The 20,410-nt window shown below is 43.3% G+C and overlaps 2 protein-coding genes across 2 annotated transcripts; both read right to left on the reverse strand.

Moving 5' to 3' along the window:
• Nucleotides 1-383: 383 nt before the first annotated feature.
• lin7c (lin-7 homolog C (C. elegans)) lies at nt 384-6,791 on the reverse strand. Its single transcript, XM_084437062.1, has 5 exons — nt 6,645-6,791; nt 5,684-5,802; nt 5,074-5,145; nt 4,409-4,618; nt 384-3,197 (listed from the first exon to the last, which is right to left on the reverse strand). The coding sequence occupies exons 1-5, from the start codon at nt 6,679-6,681 to the stop codon at nt 3,030-3,032; spliced, it is 606 nt and encodes a 201-aa protein (XP_084293188.1). The 5' UTR covers nt 6,682-6,791; the 3' UTR covers nt 384-3,029.
• Nucleotides 6,792-9,182: 2,391 nt separating this feature from the next.
• Nucleotides 9,183-20,204, reverse strand: bdnf (brain-derived neurotrophic factor; the record flags this gene model as incomplete). Its single annotated transcript, XM_084437086.1, has 2 exons — nt 20,102-20,204; nt 9,183-9,992 (listed from the first exon to the last, which is right to left on the reverse strand). Exons 1-2 carry the CDS (start codon nt 20,102-20,104, stop codon nt 9,183-9,185), a joined length of 813 nt encoding a protein of 270 aa, XP_084293212.1. The 5' UTR covers nt 20,105-20,204.
• Between the last annotated feature and the right edge of the window lie 206 nt (nt 20,205-20,410).

Here is a 20,410-nt window from a genome sequence, read left to right on the forward strand (position 1 = left end):
GCTCAAAGAAATGAAGGGAACACCAGTCATCAATCATCATGGCGGATCTCCATCAATGAAATAACCAAGTTGAACATCTTTATTGATCACATTGTGCAATTCGCCGAGAACAAAATGACGGTCAATGGAAACCAAAATCATTAACCCATTGAGGGCTGGATGTGATTAAGTGTGAGGAAGTGTTCCCTTAAATGTTTTGAGCACTATAGTTCAGTGGTGACTTTAAAATGCAGGCGCACATGATGTGATATGCCCACAGGAGGAATGTGACGTCTGTAGACAGATACAAGTTAACTTTACAGTAGCCTATCTAGTGTTTTCAACTATGAGCTCAATAAAAGTATAAACAATGATTTTCTTGTATAATTTTATTTTGTGCAGTTTATGATTTAGTTTGATCTACATTATTATATACATCCACATTAACCAAAATAACAATACAACTGGACATAATAAACAAAGAACACCACACTACTAAATAGCATCCAGATCAAGCAGTCAGCATTAAATATATCAAATAGTTCTCAGAAATGTTGCAAGTTTGGTCTTGATACTCGAAACAAGGACAGAATACCGTCAAAGGAGTATAAATAATTCCTGGAAAATTCTCATGAAAATCACTTGTAAAAATGAGAAAATATCAAAAGAAAACATTTACAAAAATATTCTATTGACCGTTTCCAAAATATAAACAAGAATAAGAATTGCTGGTTGAAACTAGAGGTGTATCTAATCCAGAGGATCAAAATGCTTTAGCTTTGTGCAACGATTCTCACAAAATGATATTAGATACCCTGACCAGTGATGGGTTGGACATTCCCTATCCTCTAGGACTGCCTTCATAAATAGGACAGGTGTTTTGTTGGTTCTGACCCTGTAACCTTCACCTTGACCGCATTGCTTAACATGATTTTCAAGCTGAATGAAAGAAGCAACATGACAACCATGGGGACATGACACATTCATAATGTGATATTCGTAAGAGAAAAGATGATATATCTGCCCAACGTCAGCAATATCAAACAGTATCCCAGTAGGATTTCCTAATAATGGCACCATTACCGTATTTTATGGACCACTACCATGTAATGTTTAGATCCTGAGAGCCAACTAGAAATATGGCTTAGTTTAAAAACCATAGTTTACCATGAGTACTGCATGCACAACAATAACAGCATAACTCGTCAGATTGCTTGGCAGCTATTACGTGATGTTACTGTCTATATTACACACAGTAACCGGTTTTCCATATGTTAGTGTCTACAGTATATTACACTGGTTTGTCACTCAGATGTATAGACAATTGAACATCAGAAGGCAAAGAGCAAAATAACTAAAAGAAAATGGGCAAATTTAACAGCTGACTGACTCATAGCTATAATCTGTTTTTTTGACCCCCTATGTGAAATACCCTTCTAGTTTTGAAATATTTTGATTTATTGCTCTTTTGAAATGCCAAGACTGCTCCAGGTCTCAGAATGGTATACGACCGAGCACACTGCTTATGGACAAGCCTTCTGGACAAGCCTTCTGGACAAGCCTTCTGGGCAAGCCTTCTGGGCAAGCCTTCTGGGCAAGCCTTCTGAACAAGCCTTCTGGGCAAGCCTTCTGGGCAAGCCCAAATAAAGCTTTGATTGATTGATTCTGGACAAGCCTTCTGGGCAAGCCTTCTCCTACCCCCTGAACACCTGCCCATTTGAAGGCAGTAAATGATTTATGGGATGCAAACCTTTAGCAAAAAAGGCGTTGAATATTTTATGAGAGATAGCAAAGTATTTTTTTTAAGCTTGGAAGACACAAAAACATGTTTAAAATAAATGTATTAATTTGCTAAAGGAATATTCCATCAACCTATTAATTACACCTCAATTTCAACAGACCCTGCCTTGTGGTCTAGCACCATCTAAAGGCCGTTTCAGACGAGGAGCGATATCCGCGCATTGTAATTCATTTTCAATGAGAGAGGCGAGCGGACAATTTGGGAGCCGCGGACAATCTGGGGCGGAGCGGCAAGCGGGCGCGACCCCGTGAAATTGTCGCGCGCGTGCTCGTTTCGTGCACACGCCCGCCCGCAACAAGAGCTGAATTGTAGTCAGCTTTCCCCACTGCGTGCAGGACGCGTGCGTCTCCCGCTGATCCGAGTGAGAACGCAGGCGGAATATCGCTCCCTGTCTGAAACGGCCTTAATCATTCTAAACATTCCACAGCTGTATGATTAAGATACTGACGGAAAAGGTGTGTTGGGGATCAAGCACAGCCGGCCTGAATGTAAAACAAAGGGAATTTGTTAATTTGACGGACTGTTCCTTTAACAACTGAAAATAAAAAGAGGATTAGCTATACTAATCAGCAATGTGTAAATCAGGCCCAAATTGTAATGAGTTTCACCAAATATGTGCATTGGAATCCGATTTACTTCACATTCACACTTATAATTTCATGGTTAATACACAAAAGTTAAGTCTTTATTATCTCAATTATGTGAATGTAACGGCCTCACAATTTATTTCATGGATTAATTAAGTTCTCCCATTTATGTATTAATCAGGTAGGAAAATAACAGGTGTGAATGCATGGAAAATCTGTCCGCAAGTGTTCAAGTACAAGATCATTATTACATACATTTGTTTTGCCCTGAGGCACTTCGTCAAGGCAGCACTAATAAAAGAAAATGTACCACTTCTTTAATCCAAGAACCTCTGTGGTTGTTCACAAAGATCCTCAAACTAAATCCAAAATGTCACCAAAAACAAAGTACATTAAAAGTGTGAATTACCAACTACATTCCAACTACATTTAGAGTCATGACAGGTGTAGTAGTGTTTCGCATTGAGGTGCTGTGAGATGGACAGTCAAATGTGATGAATGAGGGGAAAAAAAGAGAACATAGAGGAATAGAACGCTACAAACTAAACGTGAATGCGTGTGTTAGGTTTGAAGGGGAAGGTCAAAGTGGTAGTGGGACAGACAGCCGGGAGGAGGGAGGGAGAAAGGGCACATGGGAATTAGGAGCCGGTAACCAGACAACACTACTGGGGATAGTTGTTCTGTTGCCTGCGCTTGGCAGATCTCATTTTCTCAAAACGTGATTCCATTTCCTCAAGGACTTTGGGGGTGTACCTCACCACCAGCTTGACTGTGCCCTGCGCGGCCTTCAGGAGCTCCACGGCCTTCTCATGATGCTCCCCCTCCACACTCTGAACACAAAAGAAAGAGAGGTTCAATGTTTGAACGCCACGGCCAATATGAGAAATCCAGGCAAGGATATCAGAGTACCATCCTAAAACTGGAATACATTAACTCATGTGTTTGATGCAGACACAGTGTGTGGTTCCATAGTGGAGTGAATGATGACCTCATGATGTCTGTTGTTCAGGGAGAAACAGTAACCGCCCACTTTCTGAACGGCCTCAGTTCAGGAAGTGAACTTCCCTCCATTGACGTTTCAGAAAATCCTCAATTAAAGAGTTTTATAGTTGGAACAAGACAACTGGCGAGCTGATGAATCGTGACCTTAAAACATTTGTTTCTGAGCACAAAAAAAGGAAAAACTGAAAAAAGTCAACAGTTCAACAGGCTTGTTACTCTATGTTGGGTCATACACCATGTGACCCGAGTCACTACTTTAACACTTAAAATAACATGTTTTTCCTGAAACAACGTTGATATCATATGGACTTGTGGCTTCTATCATACGGACTTGTGGTCACGATTAATCTCGTAGCTGGTTGGCTTGGTTCCAGGCTTCTCTGCGCTACGATCGTAGTTGGTGCCGAGAATATTGTCGTCGTCATTCGTCAGCAACAATCCGATCGTAGCGCAGAGAATGTGAGCCGGAGAATAGCCAGACTGCGCGCTGGCCTGTGCGCATGCGTGCTGGAGCAAGTGGGGGAGAGGCGTGTAAAGATCATATTACAGAGGCTACAGACCACGTATTTGAAAACCGAAACAATGGCTCGCGTTGAGGAATCTCAACTGTCGATTCATCAAATCTGATTGATGAAAACAACCGTTTAGCGGCCGAAAATGGATTTTGAGAAACTGCATTCTCAGTGCCCCGTGCGCCGCCATTACATGGATATACTGGCTCGCGCTGGATTTTAAATTTCTTCTACAGGCCTCCGAACAACACCAAAGTGGTCTCGGTGAGTCAAACTTCTTATAATATGTCGTAAATAAGGTCCAGGTTGTCAAAAACGAGCATTTTCCTTTAAAGCTCTTTATATAAAGACTTGCTGAAATATGAATGGAGTAAATGAAGACGACATTCACTTCCTGAACCCCACTGTTGTGCTCGAAATTCTTATTTCGAGCCACCCTCGCCACCAGGTGATCATTATAAATAAGAACTTGTTGTTTACTCACCGTTCTGGGTGAATAGCAGTTTAAGTGTGTTGTTTCTACGTACCACTCCGTTGACCGAGAGCAGCTGGTCGCCTCTCTTCAGGCCCCCGTGGCGGTCAGCGATGCCCCCAGGGATGATGCGGGAGATGTAGATGGGAGAGTTCTGCTCCTTGCCTCCCATGATGTTGAAGCCCAGCCCCTCCTCCGTCTTGGGCAGCTCCACCACACGAGGGTGGGAGTGGCCCTCACTGGCTGCAAACGCCGCCACCGTGGCCTGTCAGGCAAGATGGCCAACATGCATGGTTGGAAATGAAACATGAAGGTTGTCAGGAGAGTAACAACATGAGGCGTAGAGCTTCAAATAGATAGATACTCATGTAGTATTCATGTAGAGTATGATTATGCAATTTGCGTAAGCCATCAACGTAGCTAACATGAGACGGAAGTAACTAACATGCGTAAATGCAGAGACCGGTCAAATCCTAACCCCAACCCTAAACCTAACCTTAACCCAGAGACCAGTCAAACCCTAACCCCAACCCTAACCTTAACCCAGAGACCAGTCAAACCCTGACCCCTACCTAAAAACCTAACCTTAACCCTAAATGGCCTCTGTGTTTATAAATACTAGGCGTTGCCGTCATTCTACACTGGCTGTAGCTGTGCCCCTTCTAGCCATGACCGTTGTCTGTGGCACCTTTAAGTATTGGTTGGTAAGTGTGGATATACCTTGGCTGTGGCGTTGGCCCGGACCTCTGCGCTGCTGTTGATGTCCACAGTCTCATAAACATGTTCATACACCTGAGGACACACAAGAAACTGCTTAAAAAACAGGTGATTTAAAATATTAGCTAATACATCCAAACTGGAACACACACAAAAATCAAACAAGTAGATTAAGAGGAATATTCCAATTCCCTAAAGACTGTCCGTATGCACATACAAACTACAGTAACATTCAACCAAACTCCATGAGCTAACAGAGGAACAAGCATAGGGTTAAATATCAACACACACACTGGATGAGCACCTGCGCCGTTTCATCAGTGAGGAAAGGGCGAATCCTCCTAATGTTGTAGAGCACGAATCTGCAAGAGGATGTGACGGATGTGATATGTGCGGAAAACGACAGTTGTCGTCCAGGGTCACACCCAGATTCCTCACAGTCCGAGTTGGCGTCACCACTGTGTCTTCAGTGGTGATGGCCAGGTCCCGGTGCGGGCAGCCCTTCCCCGGGAGGAACAGCAGCTCAGTCTTGTCCAGGTTGAGCTTGAGGTGGTGTGTCGCCATCCACTCTGAGATGTCAGCCAAGATGTATCAACTATGGACACAGACTCACCTCCCTGACGGCATTGCAGAACTCGCTCTGCAGGACCCTCTGCAGCGCCTGGAGCTTCTGGGGTGGCACCTCCCCGGTCCGCTGGAGCTTGTCAAGCAGCTCGATGGCGCGGGAAATATCTGGGTACATAAAAAACATACGGACCACCCTCAGAGACGACATGGTGGTGATGGCACTTCAGACAGTGTAAAATGAATGAAATGTTAGCAATCATCAAAAAGAATAGTACAGGTACTGGAAAACCAATACAGCTCTATCATCTACTAGTGTGTTCTACAACTAGAAGAATAGAGGCTGAAACTGGTCACTTATTGCAAACCATTCTCAATAACAGAAGCGGTACAATGTGGTGTACTAATTAGTGTCCCTGACAGTCATGACAAAATCAGCAGGGAGCCTGGCGAGGTCTCCATAGCTAGTTAGACATTATTGAGTAGACCGACCTCCGTGTAACTATAGACACAATCGATGAAGCTCAATGAATGATTAGTAGTAGGTTAGCCCAGTAGCCACAGCTGTGTCGCTCATTATCTATGTTACAGCTTGCCAACTAGGCAGCTATCTTATCCAGTTTTAGTCGGGCTTTAATCCTATCTTTTCAAGGATAGCCTTTTTAGCTATCTGGCTAACGTTAGGCTAGTTTAGCCAGATGGCGATTTAGTTACTATTTATTTAGCTAGGCTGGTAAGTGATTTCGTCAACTGCTTCAAGTAAAGTAGCTAGGTAGTAAGCTTAGATTCATTATCTGATTAAATCGAGGGTTGCTTTCTCGTTGTTAGCTATCTAGCTAAAGTTAGCTGATAAACACAATGAAATATAAACATCGATAGCTATCTAGCACTAGCTAATCTAGCGAGCTCTGTTATGCTAGGCTAACTATTTAATGTGGCAATTTCATATAAACATTAGCGCTAGCTAGCTATCCACTTTGAGGGCTAGCTATGCTATCTAGATAAATTACCTCTTTCCAATCTTACAGGTTCACCCAACGATGCCATTCTGAGTCTGCACTGATTCGGTCTCTTTGACTGGAAAACGTTATCAGCTCGCGAAATAGTAAGCGATAGCACGGATGGCTAGACGGCTGGCAGCTAGCTAGCTTGCTAGCGCAATCTTTGGCCCAGGGATTGGAACTATTGGGACGAGTTGCGCATGCGTCCAGCTGCTGACACGGGGCCGTGGACGGTGTCCAGACAGGACCAACCAGTATTTTTTATCATCCCTTTAAAATGGGGCAGTATGAAGCTTTTAGCCAATCTTCTACTGATCTTAGCCTAATCTTTGAGCAGTAGGCAGGACGTATTGAGCAGTGAAAAGCCCATGTTAATTATTCAAAGATGGCTTCATTAGCAATCAAGGAATCTCGTTAATAGAACGAACTGGATTCCAGGACTGCTATAAATATCAGCTTTTTAAAAATCGAATGCATGGTGTACACATTCATTCCATATCCATTTCCCATTGTTTTTGCACAATCTTTGTGCTATTCATGTTCATTAGGGGCTAATTCATTCATATATTCATGGCCTAGTATTCTCATATCTCACATTCCTTCATCTAAATCAATTCACCATCCCCTCACTTTTATGTATTCTTCCATCTGTTCATCACTATGCTTTCTGTTCCATTTCAACAATAATACTCCAGTATTTATGACTATTTAGTACCAATAAGTCTAACTAAACTAAATAATTTTACTTGCTGCAAGCACATAGCTTTATTGCACATTGTTTTGTTCTGTACCAACTGTTTAGGCAACTGGTGTCTTTGTTTGTTTTTCTGCACTATTTAGGCAACTGATCAGAATCAGTTTTACAAAATTTGCTTTGGTCAATGGTGCATAATACTGCTGGAGATTAGACATTAGACAGGGTGCAAGGACAAGACAGGACAGTGCAAAGACTGTATCTTTATGTTGTGTTGCAATTGTTGATAACAGTGATGTCACAGAATCAACTTACCTGAATGGGTCCATTCACATCATTGGTCGTCCGTGGATCAAGGCTTCCCCTGAGTCCACCTCATCCTTTAACCCTTAGATGTGCTGGATACCAGTGGAACCAGCCCAGGATCCTTCATGTAATCAGAGGCGTTGGTTCATCTTCAATGTGCGTTCTTGTATAGTTACTGTACTGTATGTATTTGTTCTGTTGTTATTTGTGTATTTGTGTGAACTCATCAACACTGTAAATGAGAAACCTCAGTGCTTTATGAGTATAAATAAAGGTTTGAAATGTAATGAGTTAAAGGCCCTATTGTGAACATTTCAGATAACTTAATGAGCCCCATCTTGAACGTGCAAAGTTATCCATGCCAAGCCCTAATATTTGTAATTATTTTTAATAAATGGGTGACTTATTTATTCTAACAAAATATAATTCTACATATCGCAGGTGTGTAGTGTAATACATTCAACACAATTTTCATGCAATGCACATATTATGTGTCACCTGTTTTCATCTCTTAGTATCAGCTCTGTAACTGCAGAGCCTGGGAGCTTCATGGTTTGGGTCAGGGGTCAGGTAGGGAAGGGCGAGGACCATCTGGGAATGCTATACAAATAAAGTTTGATTTGATTTGGGAACCACAGGCCTGTGTAGCAGATGTGGACAGGTTGAAAGTGGTCCTAAATAATGTGGTTAATATACTGATGCCCCTCTGTGTATGAATGTACAGGTGTGTTTGTGTGTATGTGTGTATTTTATCTGATGTTTATAATACCTAGAAATGCAGGGTTCAAACTTTGACATTGTTTTTGTTTTTCAGTTGCCTATAATCATTTTTATTTCTTCAAATATTTCAATTTAATATTGCAAACAACTTCACAACATACAAAATTAATTATATTAATCCAGAAACATGTCAATGAATAGGTTATATATATATATATATATATATATATATGTTCTTATATATTTTGTCCTCTGGTGGGGAGATAAAAAAATAAACAGCAAAGCTTTGACAACAGCACCTTGACATAGTATGTAAGTCCAACATTACCTTGAGAAGTTTAGAGCAGTCGACAGATAAAGTACTTAGAAGGAATATCCCTTTACTGTAGAGGATGTAAACTGAATGTTTTGGTCTGTATCTTATCCTTTTTTTTCTTAAGTGGACAATTTCTCATTTCACAATTGAAGCAGCATGCAGGTTTTTAAAATGGAACTGTCCTTCCTGCCTCCCTCCTGCTCCCTCTGCCTTCATTCTTTGATTCTTGGCAACGTAAACAAACCACAATGTCTTGAGGAATGTGACAGAGTAATTTAAACTGGGCGCAAATGACTGATCAGATATTTTTTTAATTGTTTACAAGGTCATGAATATGTTCAATAAATAGACTGTAGTATCACTTTTACTGTATAAACTTCATCTTTTTTACATGCAGTCCATAAAATTTTCATTTGACGGAATAATTTACCCTGTTATGTATATATACAAATAGATATTTTCTCTTTATTCTCTTTTTTAAACTCTCAATAAAATCTATACATTATATACACTATCTTCCTCTTTTAATGGTCAGCGTGCATACGCACGAAGTGTCTATCCTTATAAACCGCCAGCCGATCTTCTTTTTGCTATCCATGGTGAGCGCTCGCACGTAGGATTGGGTTGTCCTGCACTGGGAGTTATAATGGCGCTTGTCTATTCCCCGGCAGCCCTCCTTAGTGTACCCCATCGGGTTGCATTTGGTCTCATAAAAGTATTGCTTCAGTTGGCCATTGGGGACGGGCACCTTTTCCAGGACGGTCACGGTCTGCCCGGACATGTCTATCGCCGTCTTTTTATCCACGGCGGTTACCCACTGGCTAATACTGTCACACACGCTGAGCTCGCCGCGCAGCGCCGGGTCGGAGTGCCTCCGCACCCTCAGGGACATGTTGGCAGCGTCCAGGTAGTTTCTGTACTCCTCCAGGAGGAAGAGCAGTGGGGGCTCCAAAGGCACTTGGTTGCTGATCATCACCCGTGACGCGTACAGGTCGTCATCCTTCGTCTCCGCGGCGACCACGGAGGACGCCGGCCCCCCTCCGCCCCGGCCCTGGTCAGCCCCCGGGCCCCCCCTCTCCGTCTCCAGCAGCTCCTCTATCACCTGCTCAAACGTGTCTGTGAGGGAGGGCTGGGCCGGGCCCCCGCTGCCCTGCGGAGTCCCGTGGCCCCGGGCTGCTGAGGCTGCGGTGCCCTGGTAGCCTTCGGTCCGGTGGCCCCGCACGCCCGGGCCGTCTCTCAGGGGCGCAGCTCTCATGCAACTGAAGTATGAAATAACCATAGTAAGGAACAGGATGGTCATTACTCTTCTAACCTGGTGGAACTAGAGACAAAACACAGAGAGAAGAAGGGAGGGAAGAGAAAAATGTGTTAGTGCAGCTCTGAGCATCGTATTAGTTTTGTATTTCCTGATGACATAACAGTTTGAATTGTGGCTCCTCCGCTGCCTTGTAAGCTCAGCAGAGAGACCGTCATTGTCTTTACAGCTCAATCAGTCAACACTGTTTCTTCTTCAGTTTCTAAAAAAGCCAGGAAACATTGGGACTCAGTCTCAAGCTTGATTATTATCTTGCCAAATTACAAACCACAGTTAAGAAATCACAAAACGTTCTGCCTCAGGCGCTGAGCTCATCAAAATAGTGGAACTTATTGTCCATTCCACTCTGCCTGTGATATATGTGTTCATATAGAAGATGTGGCCTAGATTTTCATAGTTGGCAGGCAGACAGGCACCAAGGACCCAGCAGCTTCAATGGCTGCTGACAACAGCATTTTCCACGTTTTTTCAGACTGGGGTGGGGGGGGGGGGGGCGAGGGCGCGTGCTTTTAATACCAAACCGTTTAGATTGACAACATTCTCTTGAGGGCTTTTAAAATGGTGCATCCTGTGATGAATAATATCTGACACATCATCGTTCTCGAGTTGTGATAATGAAGTGGTATAAGGAACTGACATGTATTTAGGTATGCATATGTCCACAGGAAGGCAGCATGTTGAACCTGGACCAGCCCCCGAGCCCCTGGAACATATTATATATTATAATATTCAACCCACATTCAACCTATATTCAACCCACATTCAACCTATATTCAACCTACATTCAACCTATATTCAACCTACATTCACAAATGGGGGGAGAGAGGCAAATACCAACATATTGATCAACTAACTGATTCCTCTGGGAGGTACAGCAAATGATTTGAGATATGTTTATTAAGAAATGTTACTATTGTGACCAAACATTATGCTAAACTTGCAAGAATGGAATGAGTGTTATTGACTGATGCCTATAAGGAGATGGACAGAGGGAGGACAGGGGGAGGACAGGGGGAGGACAGAGGGAGGACAGGGGATACACTGATAAGGACATTCTGATACACTGATGTCCTCACTAACAGATTCATAATGGTTTTAAAGCCCTGAACGTTAGCTCACATATTATATCTGATAATCAGGCATTGCAGGAGGAAGAATGCTACAAAAAGGCCCAGCCATCCAAACAGAAATAAAGCCCATGTTCTTACCCAGCTCATCCCTGGCTCAGAGAAGCATCCCTTCCCTTGGAGAAGCCCTAAGAGTCACCGCAATTCAACACATCCGCGAACATCCCAGTCATGCACATGAAAGCAACAACAACCACAATGAAAAAGTCTAGATCTCATCTTGCCTTCCAGAGCGGGGGCATTTAAAAATAGCCTGGGCAAGGCTTTGCCTGCGCTCCGCATGGCTTCCTCCTGCCCCGACCTGATGCAGGAATATTCTCCGAGCAGATCCGCTCCCCCACCGGGCAGCACCGACCCGAGGATCTGGGCAGAAGGGAGGGGCGTAACCCACCTAAAAACCATTAGTTTCATTCTTAATTGGTGTCTGGGGCCACGGCTGCGATTAGCCAACGCCGCGGTGACTGCCATAGAGATATTGCATCTATAAATAGTCGTGCTGGGAGTCTCACAGTCTGGATTCAGAATATCACATCCTTCTCCTTAATGAGGCGGCGGGTCCCTGAGCTCCGTGACGCGCTCCTCCGGAGTGAGAGTGTTGGGGGGCGTGGAGCGGTGGAGGACGTACATGTTTGCAGGGGGATGGGAGCATTTTTCCTTTCATTGACAATAACAACCCCGGAGATAAAAACCAGAGCCAAGTTATTGACCAAATTGGTCTGAAAATCCTCACGTTTTCTATGAGTGTGATATTACTTCAACAAAATTCTCTGAAAAATCAAGGGACTATTGACTGCTCCAGTTTTAAAAATAATAAAGTTTAAAAGTGAACAGCTGTTGCTATTCTGATCTAATGCTCTATGGTTCACCTTGTCAGCTCTATTCAATGAGAAGGAACGAGAGACTGAGTAAACCTATGAGGTGTGGGGGTTATGGGAAGAGGAGAGGGTCAAACCTATGAGGTGTGGGGGCTATGGGAAGAGAAGAGGGTCAAACTTCATATAGAAGATGCTGCAGCCGTGGGCAGCATCTCCCCAGACAGGAAGACCACAGGGGCAAGACTGAGGCGGGGGTGGAGGGTGAAGCCGTCATTTCGCAGCATAACAACCAGGAATGACGTCTCTCACGGCTCTCGACGGGGGAGGGGGGGGAGGGAGGGAAGGAGGGAGGGGGAGGAGGGAGGGAGGGAGGGAGGGAAGGAGGGAATGGGGGGGGGGAGGGGGAGGAGGGAAGGAGGGAGGGGGGGGGGAGGGGGAGGAGGGAGGGAGGGAGGGGGAGGAGGCAGTGCCACTCATAATGTGCAATTGCTTGACGGTCCTCTGGGTCTCCTCACACCTGGTACAACAAACGATTTTGATTTCTAACTCGGCTATTTCCTGTTTCCATCAGGATAATCAATATGGCTTATGCTCTCGATGAACATCCTGTTAAAATGCAATCTAGTCAATGAATCACTTTATTGCAGTGGGACTGGCTCCACCTCACTGCCAGTTATCTAATAGAAGCCCAAAGAACAACTGGTGCCTGACGAGGTTATAAAATATTAGTACATATACAGTATATTGTATGTGAGCATCAGCTCTGAATTTGATTTTGAAGTAATAATCTCAATCAAACGATGTCATCAATGCTTTGCACGGCTAAGATGCCCCCTGTCAGGTTGTTGCCGGGAGACCACACCAGAAGCAGAAGCAGTCCTGACTGATGAAACCTGATTCATTACGTGCTTCCGTTTCTACATTTGAATCACTAACATGTGACTGTCAGGCAGCGTTTAGACATGCGCCAAGATTCTCCAAGTAATATGGTGTAATATGACTTTCATTTAAATTGAAGGATATCAACATCACTGTGGCACAATAGAGACAACAAGAGAAAGAGAGATAGGGAGAGAGACCGAGAAATAGAGACCGGGAGAGAGACAGAGAAAGAGAGATAGGGAGAGAGACAGAAAGAGTGATAGGGAGAGAGACAGAGAAAGAGAGATCGGGAGAGAGACGGAGAAAGAGAGATCGCTGGAGTTTACAGACGGCTGACTATCTCTCAGCATGGTCTCTTTGTGCCAGGTGAGGTGGGATTACTGGGAAAAGCTCCCCTTTGACAGATGCTGAAAAGTGTCTCTCAGCATGAAAGGACGAGCGTACAGACTCATGGAAAACACGGAGCTGCCCCAGACACGTCTGCAACACACAAAACATATTCAGTTGTATTATTATTATGGAAAACACGGAGCTGCCCCAGACACGTCTGCAACACACAAAACATATTCAGTTGTATTATTATTATGGAAAACACGGAGCTGCCCCAGACACGTCTGCAACACACACAACACATTCAGTTGTATTATTTACAGATTGGTATCTTTGAGACCTTAAAAAGACTAAAAGAAACACATGAAATTGAGGACGGCTGTGAAAAACATCAAAATCAATTCCCAGCCCGTGCTTATCTATCTCTAACTAGTTTATACTAAGTGTTAATGAGAGGAAACAGTCAAAAATTCCATAAAAGCAGTAAATATTCTTTGTTCAATCGCCAGACCTCTGGGCAATGTTTATTCTAATCGCCCTGCCAGTCCATTCAACACAGCCTACTTGAACACCAAAGACCAACTACTAAAACACAAGTGTGTCGGCTATGATGACAGAAAGCAATTAAATCATCTCATGACTGGAATAGATAACCAGAAAACATAAGAGAGTGCACCACCTACAGATGGTTTTCCAATCACTCGAGATCCTGGGTCATTAGTTATCAGCAATGCACTCACTAATTCTGCTCGGATTGAATCTTATATATTTCTCTGTTGGGCTGATGTCTTTATTAACTGAGGCATAAAGGCTATTGTTTCTGTGATGATGCCTTTTATTAAGTGTATATAGTTTTTATGCTGATGTAACCATGTGTATGTAATGCAATGTAATCTCATGACCAATGCCTGTTTTTTGCTTCTTTTTTTTTTAAATTGTCCAGAGACTACAGATGAAAACAAGCCTTCTTGAATAATTCTGGTACATCTGTTAATGTACACTGTCCCTGCCAAATAAACAATAAACTAAAAAAAACTACCAATAAACGACTTCACAGAGCTATTGACCTTGTTCTCAGTAATAACTCATTCAAGTGGAACCATGCTTTTGAAATGTATTTCCCAAATGACACTGCCAACCACAACATCTTCAAAGGATGAGTGTCTCACCAAGATGTTAGTCTTCCGCCAGGATGGAAATATATAATATTAGCAAAGGTTGTTGATTTATATTCATTAAATGGTGTTGACAGCTTAACAAAGAAAGGCACAACTAATGTTTCATCCCAATAAACGGTGTGTCACGTTTACATGAATTATGCCACATTGTCCACTAATTACTATAGAATAGTATCCTCATGTCGATCTATTGGTTCTGCCAAAGACATGTCCCACAGAAAGTAGTCTCTCTTCTAAAGGAGGCTCTCTTCTGAATTTCAAATGTGAAGCAGTTCCAGACAAAAACACTAGAGGGCGCATGAGACCATGGAATGTTCACCGCGCATAACCCACTTCACACGGACGCGCGCACCATAGACAGACACACTTGATAGATGAGAGGGAGATTAGATATAGATGAGAGGTAGATTAGACAGACAGACAGACAGACAGACAGACAGACAGACAGACAGACAGACAGACAGACAGACAGACAGACAGACAGACAGACAGACAGATAGATAGATAGATAACATCAAACTATGTAGGGATTCGTTTTAATCCGCATATCCATGATCTCTTTGTAAAGTTATAGACAGAGATAGCCCAACTGTGCTGTAGACTAGCCTAGCTGAGGGTAATATGTCTCAAGTTTCCTATAAAGTCTTAAAGAGTAGCCAACATCAAACATTTTGCAATTTGCGCATAATCATGTCTGTTTCCCTATAGAGAATTCCAGGTAGGCTAGTCTTCATTCGTTATTTAACTATTTTCCGTGATCAGGGTGCACTTTCATGAAGATGTCAAATATTAGGCTACATGAGCTATTAGGCCATTTGTCTTTAAAAGTATGTGTTCTCAAAAGTTAAAGCCTAAAGACTAAGTTTCTATTTGATACTGTACGGCTGAGAGAAGCCACAGCCTGAGTTAACGAACTAGGCAAATGACAAATGCAAGCAACATGAAAATCACTATCCCTTTATTTAGGACTATCAAAACAAGAGACGCACAAGAGACGCATTTATTATTATGCCACATCCACTGACCCCTTTCTTGGTCTCTATTAGAAATTCAATCAACATAATAACGCCGTTTTTTATTAATGAACATGAGGATAGAGTTACCCATATCCCATCTCAGGCCGCGACGGACTCAGAGCCGCTGGAAACCCAACTTGATTACTTTTAAAAATAACTCCCAACTCTACAACGCGCATCGGCAAACACAGCGAAAGTGATCAAACAAGTCAAGCAAAACATACCTTTTACTGCCCAGTCGTAAAGGAGACCATTCAACAGGACAGTGTCATCTGGCAGGTTTTGGACAAACCCCCCTGTGTAATTACTTAAGCGATTTTCCCTGTACTCTCCGACAGCTTCGGGATATCTCTTCAGCTTTGGAGCAAATAGATTAAATTATTGATGGTGGAAATTGCATGGTTGAGGTAATGGACTCCCATGGCTGCGCAGCTCCTTTGGAGATCGGCTGAAACAGAAGGGATAGCATGCTATGCGCTGCGCGACGACGGCCGTCACGGCACTGGTACGCGATGAGAGACCTCTTGAGCCTGAAATGACGACCGTGTTCCTGCAACTACAGTAGCCTAGCCTACTTACTACACAATGACGTTGCAACATGTGACTCACCTCTGGCTCGCTGGTTGCCTCCAAACTCTCAAGTAAAACTATAAGGGATGTTCATCGTACTCATTAAGGCTCTCAGAATTATCTGGTGAACCAATAATGATGATCAAAGATGTGGAACAAGAGAAGCTTTAGCTATATCAGGGCTACATATTGTCTTATCAAATGACGAATGACCATGAGAGCGCATGCATGGCGCATGAGCACCAAATACATTAAACTGAACTTTAAGGTATGCTACAGTAGATTGAGTTAACCAAACATGAGGTGTCTATACCAATAGCCGTTTAGATAGCCTCAAATGTTGTCAGTGAATGGAACGCACACTTCATTTCAGTGTGTACTCTCTCAACGGTAGCCTAGTTTCTTTAGTGTCTGTTGCGCGCTTGAACAGAAACATGGTATTCCAAAATTCCCAGGCACGCCATTCCATAACTTGCATCAAAATAAAGTTTCTTGCTCTATATTGCAATATTTCCCCTCTGTAAAGAGGTAATATTCTCACCACAGATTACTGGACTGCATCATCTACTCTGGCAGAGTCTATTTAAGGGCCACTCAATCTTTATTCTTCCTGTTTGGTTATCTAATGGGACTATTTAACGGGACCTAACAACGTTTTAGGACTTGACTTAGCAGAGGTAGAAGTGTGTTCTAAATGGTCTGACCCATATGTAGTGTACAATACCTTTCTTTGAGATTATTGCATTAATATAGAGATGAATTCCATTTGAGTTGTGGGTTTGATACACGCGCCTGCAGTTAAGAAAAACCAATTAAAACTGGTGCCTTTCATATTGAGATACAGGGAGTGTCCTTTCAATGGATAATCAATGACAATGATGTGAACTCCATCCACCTCAACCCGCCATGTTCCCCCCAGTCCTCAGCCGAAGGCAGGGCTCATTATCCTTGTAGCTTGGATCTCCTCCAACCACTGAGTTATGGTGATGTGTTTGCTACATGGCCATCATGATTATTCTCTGTACGAGGTAATGAGGTGGAGGGCTCCTGTTTGGCATGGAGCAGTATGAGAGTGGATGCTCACACCTGCCTTGTGATTCACTCCCAGTTTCAACACACCCGGGGACATGCCAAGATGAATATAGCCTCCCTGAAGGCTCACAGAAGGCGAGGGCAAACTCTGGATAACAAAGAGTTGCATCAGCAATCGCTGAGCGACATGACTCCAAAAAAAAAAGAGAAAAAAAAAGAAGAAGAAGGAACAAGCTTGGTAGCACAGCGCTGCTGGGGCTGCTCCAGCCAGGTCATTCATAAATAAATCACCTGGCATCTCATTAGAAGAGCAAAAACAACAAGCTGGTCTCTCTTGTTTCTGCAAATACAGCACAACGCAAGGAGGCATGTGAGCTAGGGGAGACCTGGCCCGGGTGATGATGTAAGAGATTTGTTTGAGAGGAGTTTCTTTTGTAGTTGAGTTGGAACTTTATATAAAGGTAATGGGAGTCTCGTGAAGGAAATACACACGTGCGTGCATGCGCACACACACACACACACACACACACACACACACACACGCACACACACAGCCTGAATGCATTCTTGGATAACTTGAAATGAGAAATGAGTAAGTTGAATCAATCAGATCACATGGTATCCAAGCATAATCATTTTTCGTAAAGGTACGGTTTTTAATAACATAGGCACTTGCAAATATACTTTCACCAGGTAATACAGCAAATGACAGCATATCATATTATTAGCTTCACACAATAGAACCAGCAAAGTATTTTGCAAAGCCGCCCTACCGAAATGCAGTATTTTACAGGCTATAAGTACCGTACCAGTGATCTCAAACTGCCAACAACAGTCTACAACACAAGAGGAGGGTCATAACTTATCCATCAGACACTCTGTTAAGCGTATAGTATAACTTAATCATAACATTTTAATAACATCTCTCTCTATATATATAACATATATATGCTTCTCTTTCCCTCTTCAGAGACTCAGAGCTGGTGGGATTCTGTCCCATCCACTGAAATCCCTCATCCCAACAACTGCAACCCTCATCCTAACTGGATCCCTCATCCCCATCAGTCCATCCTTCATCCCAACTCTCATCCCAACCGTCATTCATCCACTGTGTTCATCATCCCGACCACTGCATCTTCATCCACTGTGTTCATCATCCCCACCACTGCATGTTCATCTGAATCTATCTACCTGGCCTTCTCTGCAGACACACCCTGAAAGAACTGACCATGAGTCCTGAAACTTGCACATATTTCCAGAGCTTCTCTTGCCAACTGCAGCATAGCGCTGACTAGTCAGCAGGGCAAGCTCCCTCCCTGGGCATGGGGCCTCCATTACCCCCCCTCCCTGGGCATGGGGCCTCCATTACCCCCCCTCCCCGGGCATGGGGCCTTCCATTACCCCCCCCTCCCCCCATACGAAACTGAGGGAAACCGTCCAATTTCCCAAACCACAAACTTCTACCACAATCGACCCTTAAACAACACCACGGCAGAAAAAGGTGTACTTAAAATGTGTCCCGCATACATTCCAGCAAATACTCCCAGTCTGGCTTACAGTCACTCTACTGTAAAGCATAATCATAATCGCCCACTGAACATCTGTATAACAACTGTATTCATGTAGCCTACTACACATTCCTTGGCTGAAATTAAAACCGTTCCTGTCTCCCGAGGAGGAAATAATTGTCCAATCTCTCTATGCTCCCAATACCTCTCAAGACTCACGTGATACAACTGCTTTTAAAAACAAAAACAAAAAACAATACAGTATCATGTGACATAAAAAGGAGACTAATGCTTAAATGGTCTAAACATCCAATGACACTGATCTCTAGTGAAGGACTGGGTAGATCTCTCTCTCTCCCTGTCTCTCTCTGTCTGCCTGTCTTTCCCTCACAGAATAAATAGGATATCATTCATAAAATTACCTGTGGTGGAGTCACACAAACTAACACAAGCCAACCTGTGAGGACAACAGAGGGATGGAAGAGCTTCAAGTATTTAACAACCTCAACAGGCTCCAAAGGGCTCGCCTCTGTCTATCAAAAACCATTACACTTTACATAAAATAATATTTCACTATAGACTCATCAGACTAGTAAGACAGTGGACTGCCAAGACATGGACTATATACCGTAGCCTATATAAATGCACTTTTCCGCAATCAAACATGCAGTAGCTACGGTCCCAGTCCAAACAATCAGGCTACACAGAGACACACATGCACAAAGCCCAATGCAGAAAACCATACAAACACTATATTTCTGAGAACACACACCCTCGCTCTTATCGCTCATCCTGACGCAGCCCATTCATCTGCATGCCATCGCCGATAGGCTATCTGATGGAAATGAGATGGAGAATTCAAAACTGGTCGCCTCCGACAATTCATTCACTACCCTACCCTACTACCCCTACGCAATTCACAGAAACCCGTCGTTCCACGCACACCGTTATCCTTGAGAGAATAATTTGTCCCGCAGTGGCGTCACGCCAGCAGCCGGTCAGACACGCGTGTCTTTAAGGGCGCAATTACCGGACCCCGGCAGCACGGCAAGGAATTGATTAGGAAAACCACACATTTGTCACCCTGCTGATCAAATATCTTGTGCTTCTCTGAATTTGAATTAACCAATATGTTTTAGTCTAGTCAAATAATTAGATTCAAACGCTTTATCCCGCCAGAAGTCTGTATGATAATTGGATGGAGCTGATATGATGAAGATGATGAGGATGATGACGCCACCGATTACCATAATCATTCAAATATAATATTATGATTATCAATATTTCTTGAAAATCGTCTCACAAATTCCTGTATCTCCTATCCAATTGCGCATGAATAGCCTAAGTAGGCTACTATGGTAAATAATTCTGTCCTGAATCGTGAGAAGGTTGTGTGACACCCGGAGTTCCAAATTGAGTTTTGCTCCTGCCATGGAATAAAACACTTCCGAGAGCTATTACAGCTACAGGCGACGACATGTCTACAGCCCGCATCTTTTAAAGTTTGTGATATGTTTACAGAGAGAACGATTTTTTTATGAAAGCCAAAATATAATTATCTGTCATCGCGCTCATGAGTCACCCCTGAAGAATGAAACCCGCATATTATGTCAAATATGATGCCACTATATTTCATGTTATTTGGAATTAAACCTACCATCTTCAGATTTGTTATTGACGCCCACCCCAACTCTGCAGCGCTAAGAGTGCGGAGAGGGGGGCCGGGGAGGGAGATTCTCAGTCAGATAACACAACCCCATTTATGGACTGCTCCGATGACGTACATTGCAGAAAGTTCTATAAAAAACCTTCATACATACAAAGTGTGTCGTGCCACCCCACAGACCCCCCCAACCCGCCTCCGCGCACCCATCCCCCCGCGCGCCCACGCCCACACCTTAAACCCACGTCTAGCTACGACTTTCCTATGAAAGAAATATGTAGGCTATATTATTAAGAAAAAGAA

The sequence above is a fragment of the Borostomias antarcticus genome, assembly GCF_949987555.1.
Source record: "Borostomias antarcticus genome assembly, chromosome: 4".
NCBI classification, from domain to species: domain Eukaryota; kingdom Metazoa; phylum Chordata; class Actinopteri; order Stomiiformes; family Stomiidae; genus Borostomias; species Borostomias antarcticus.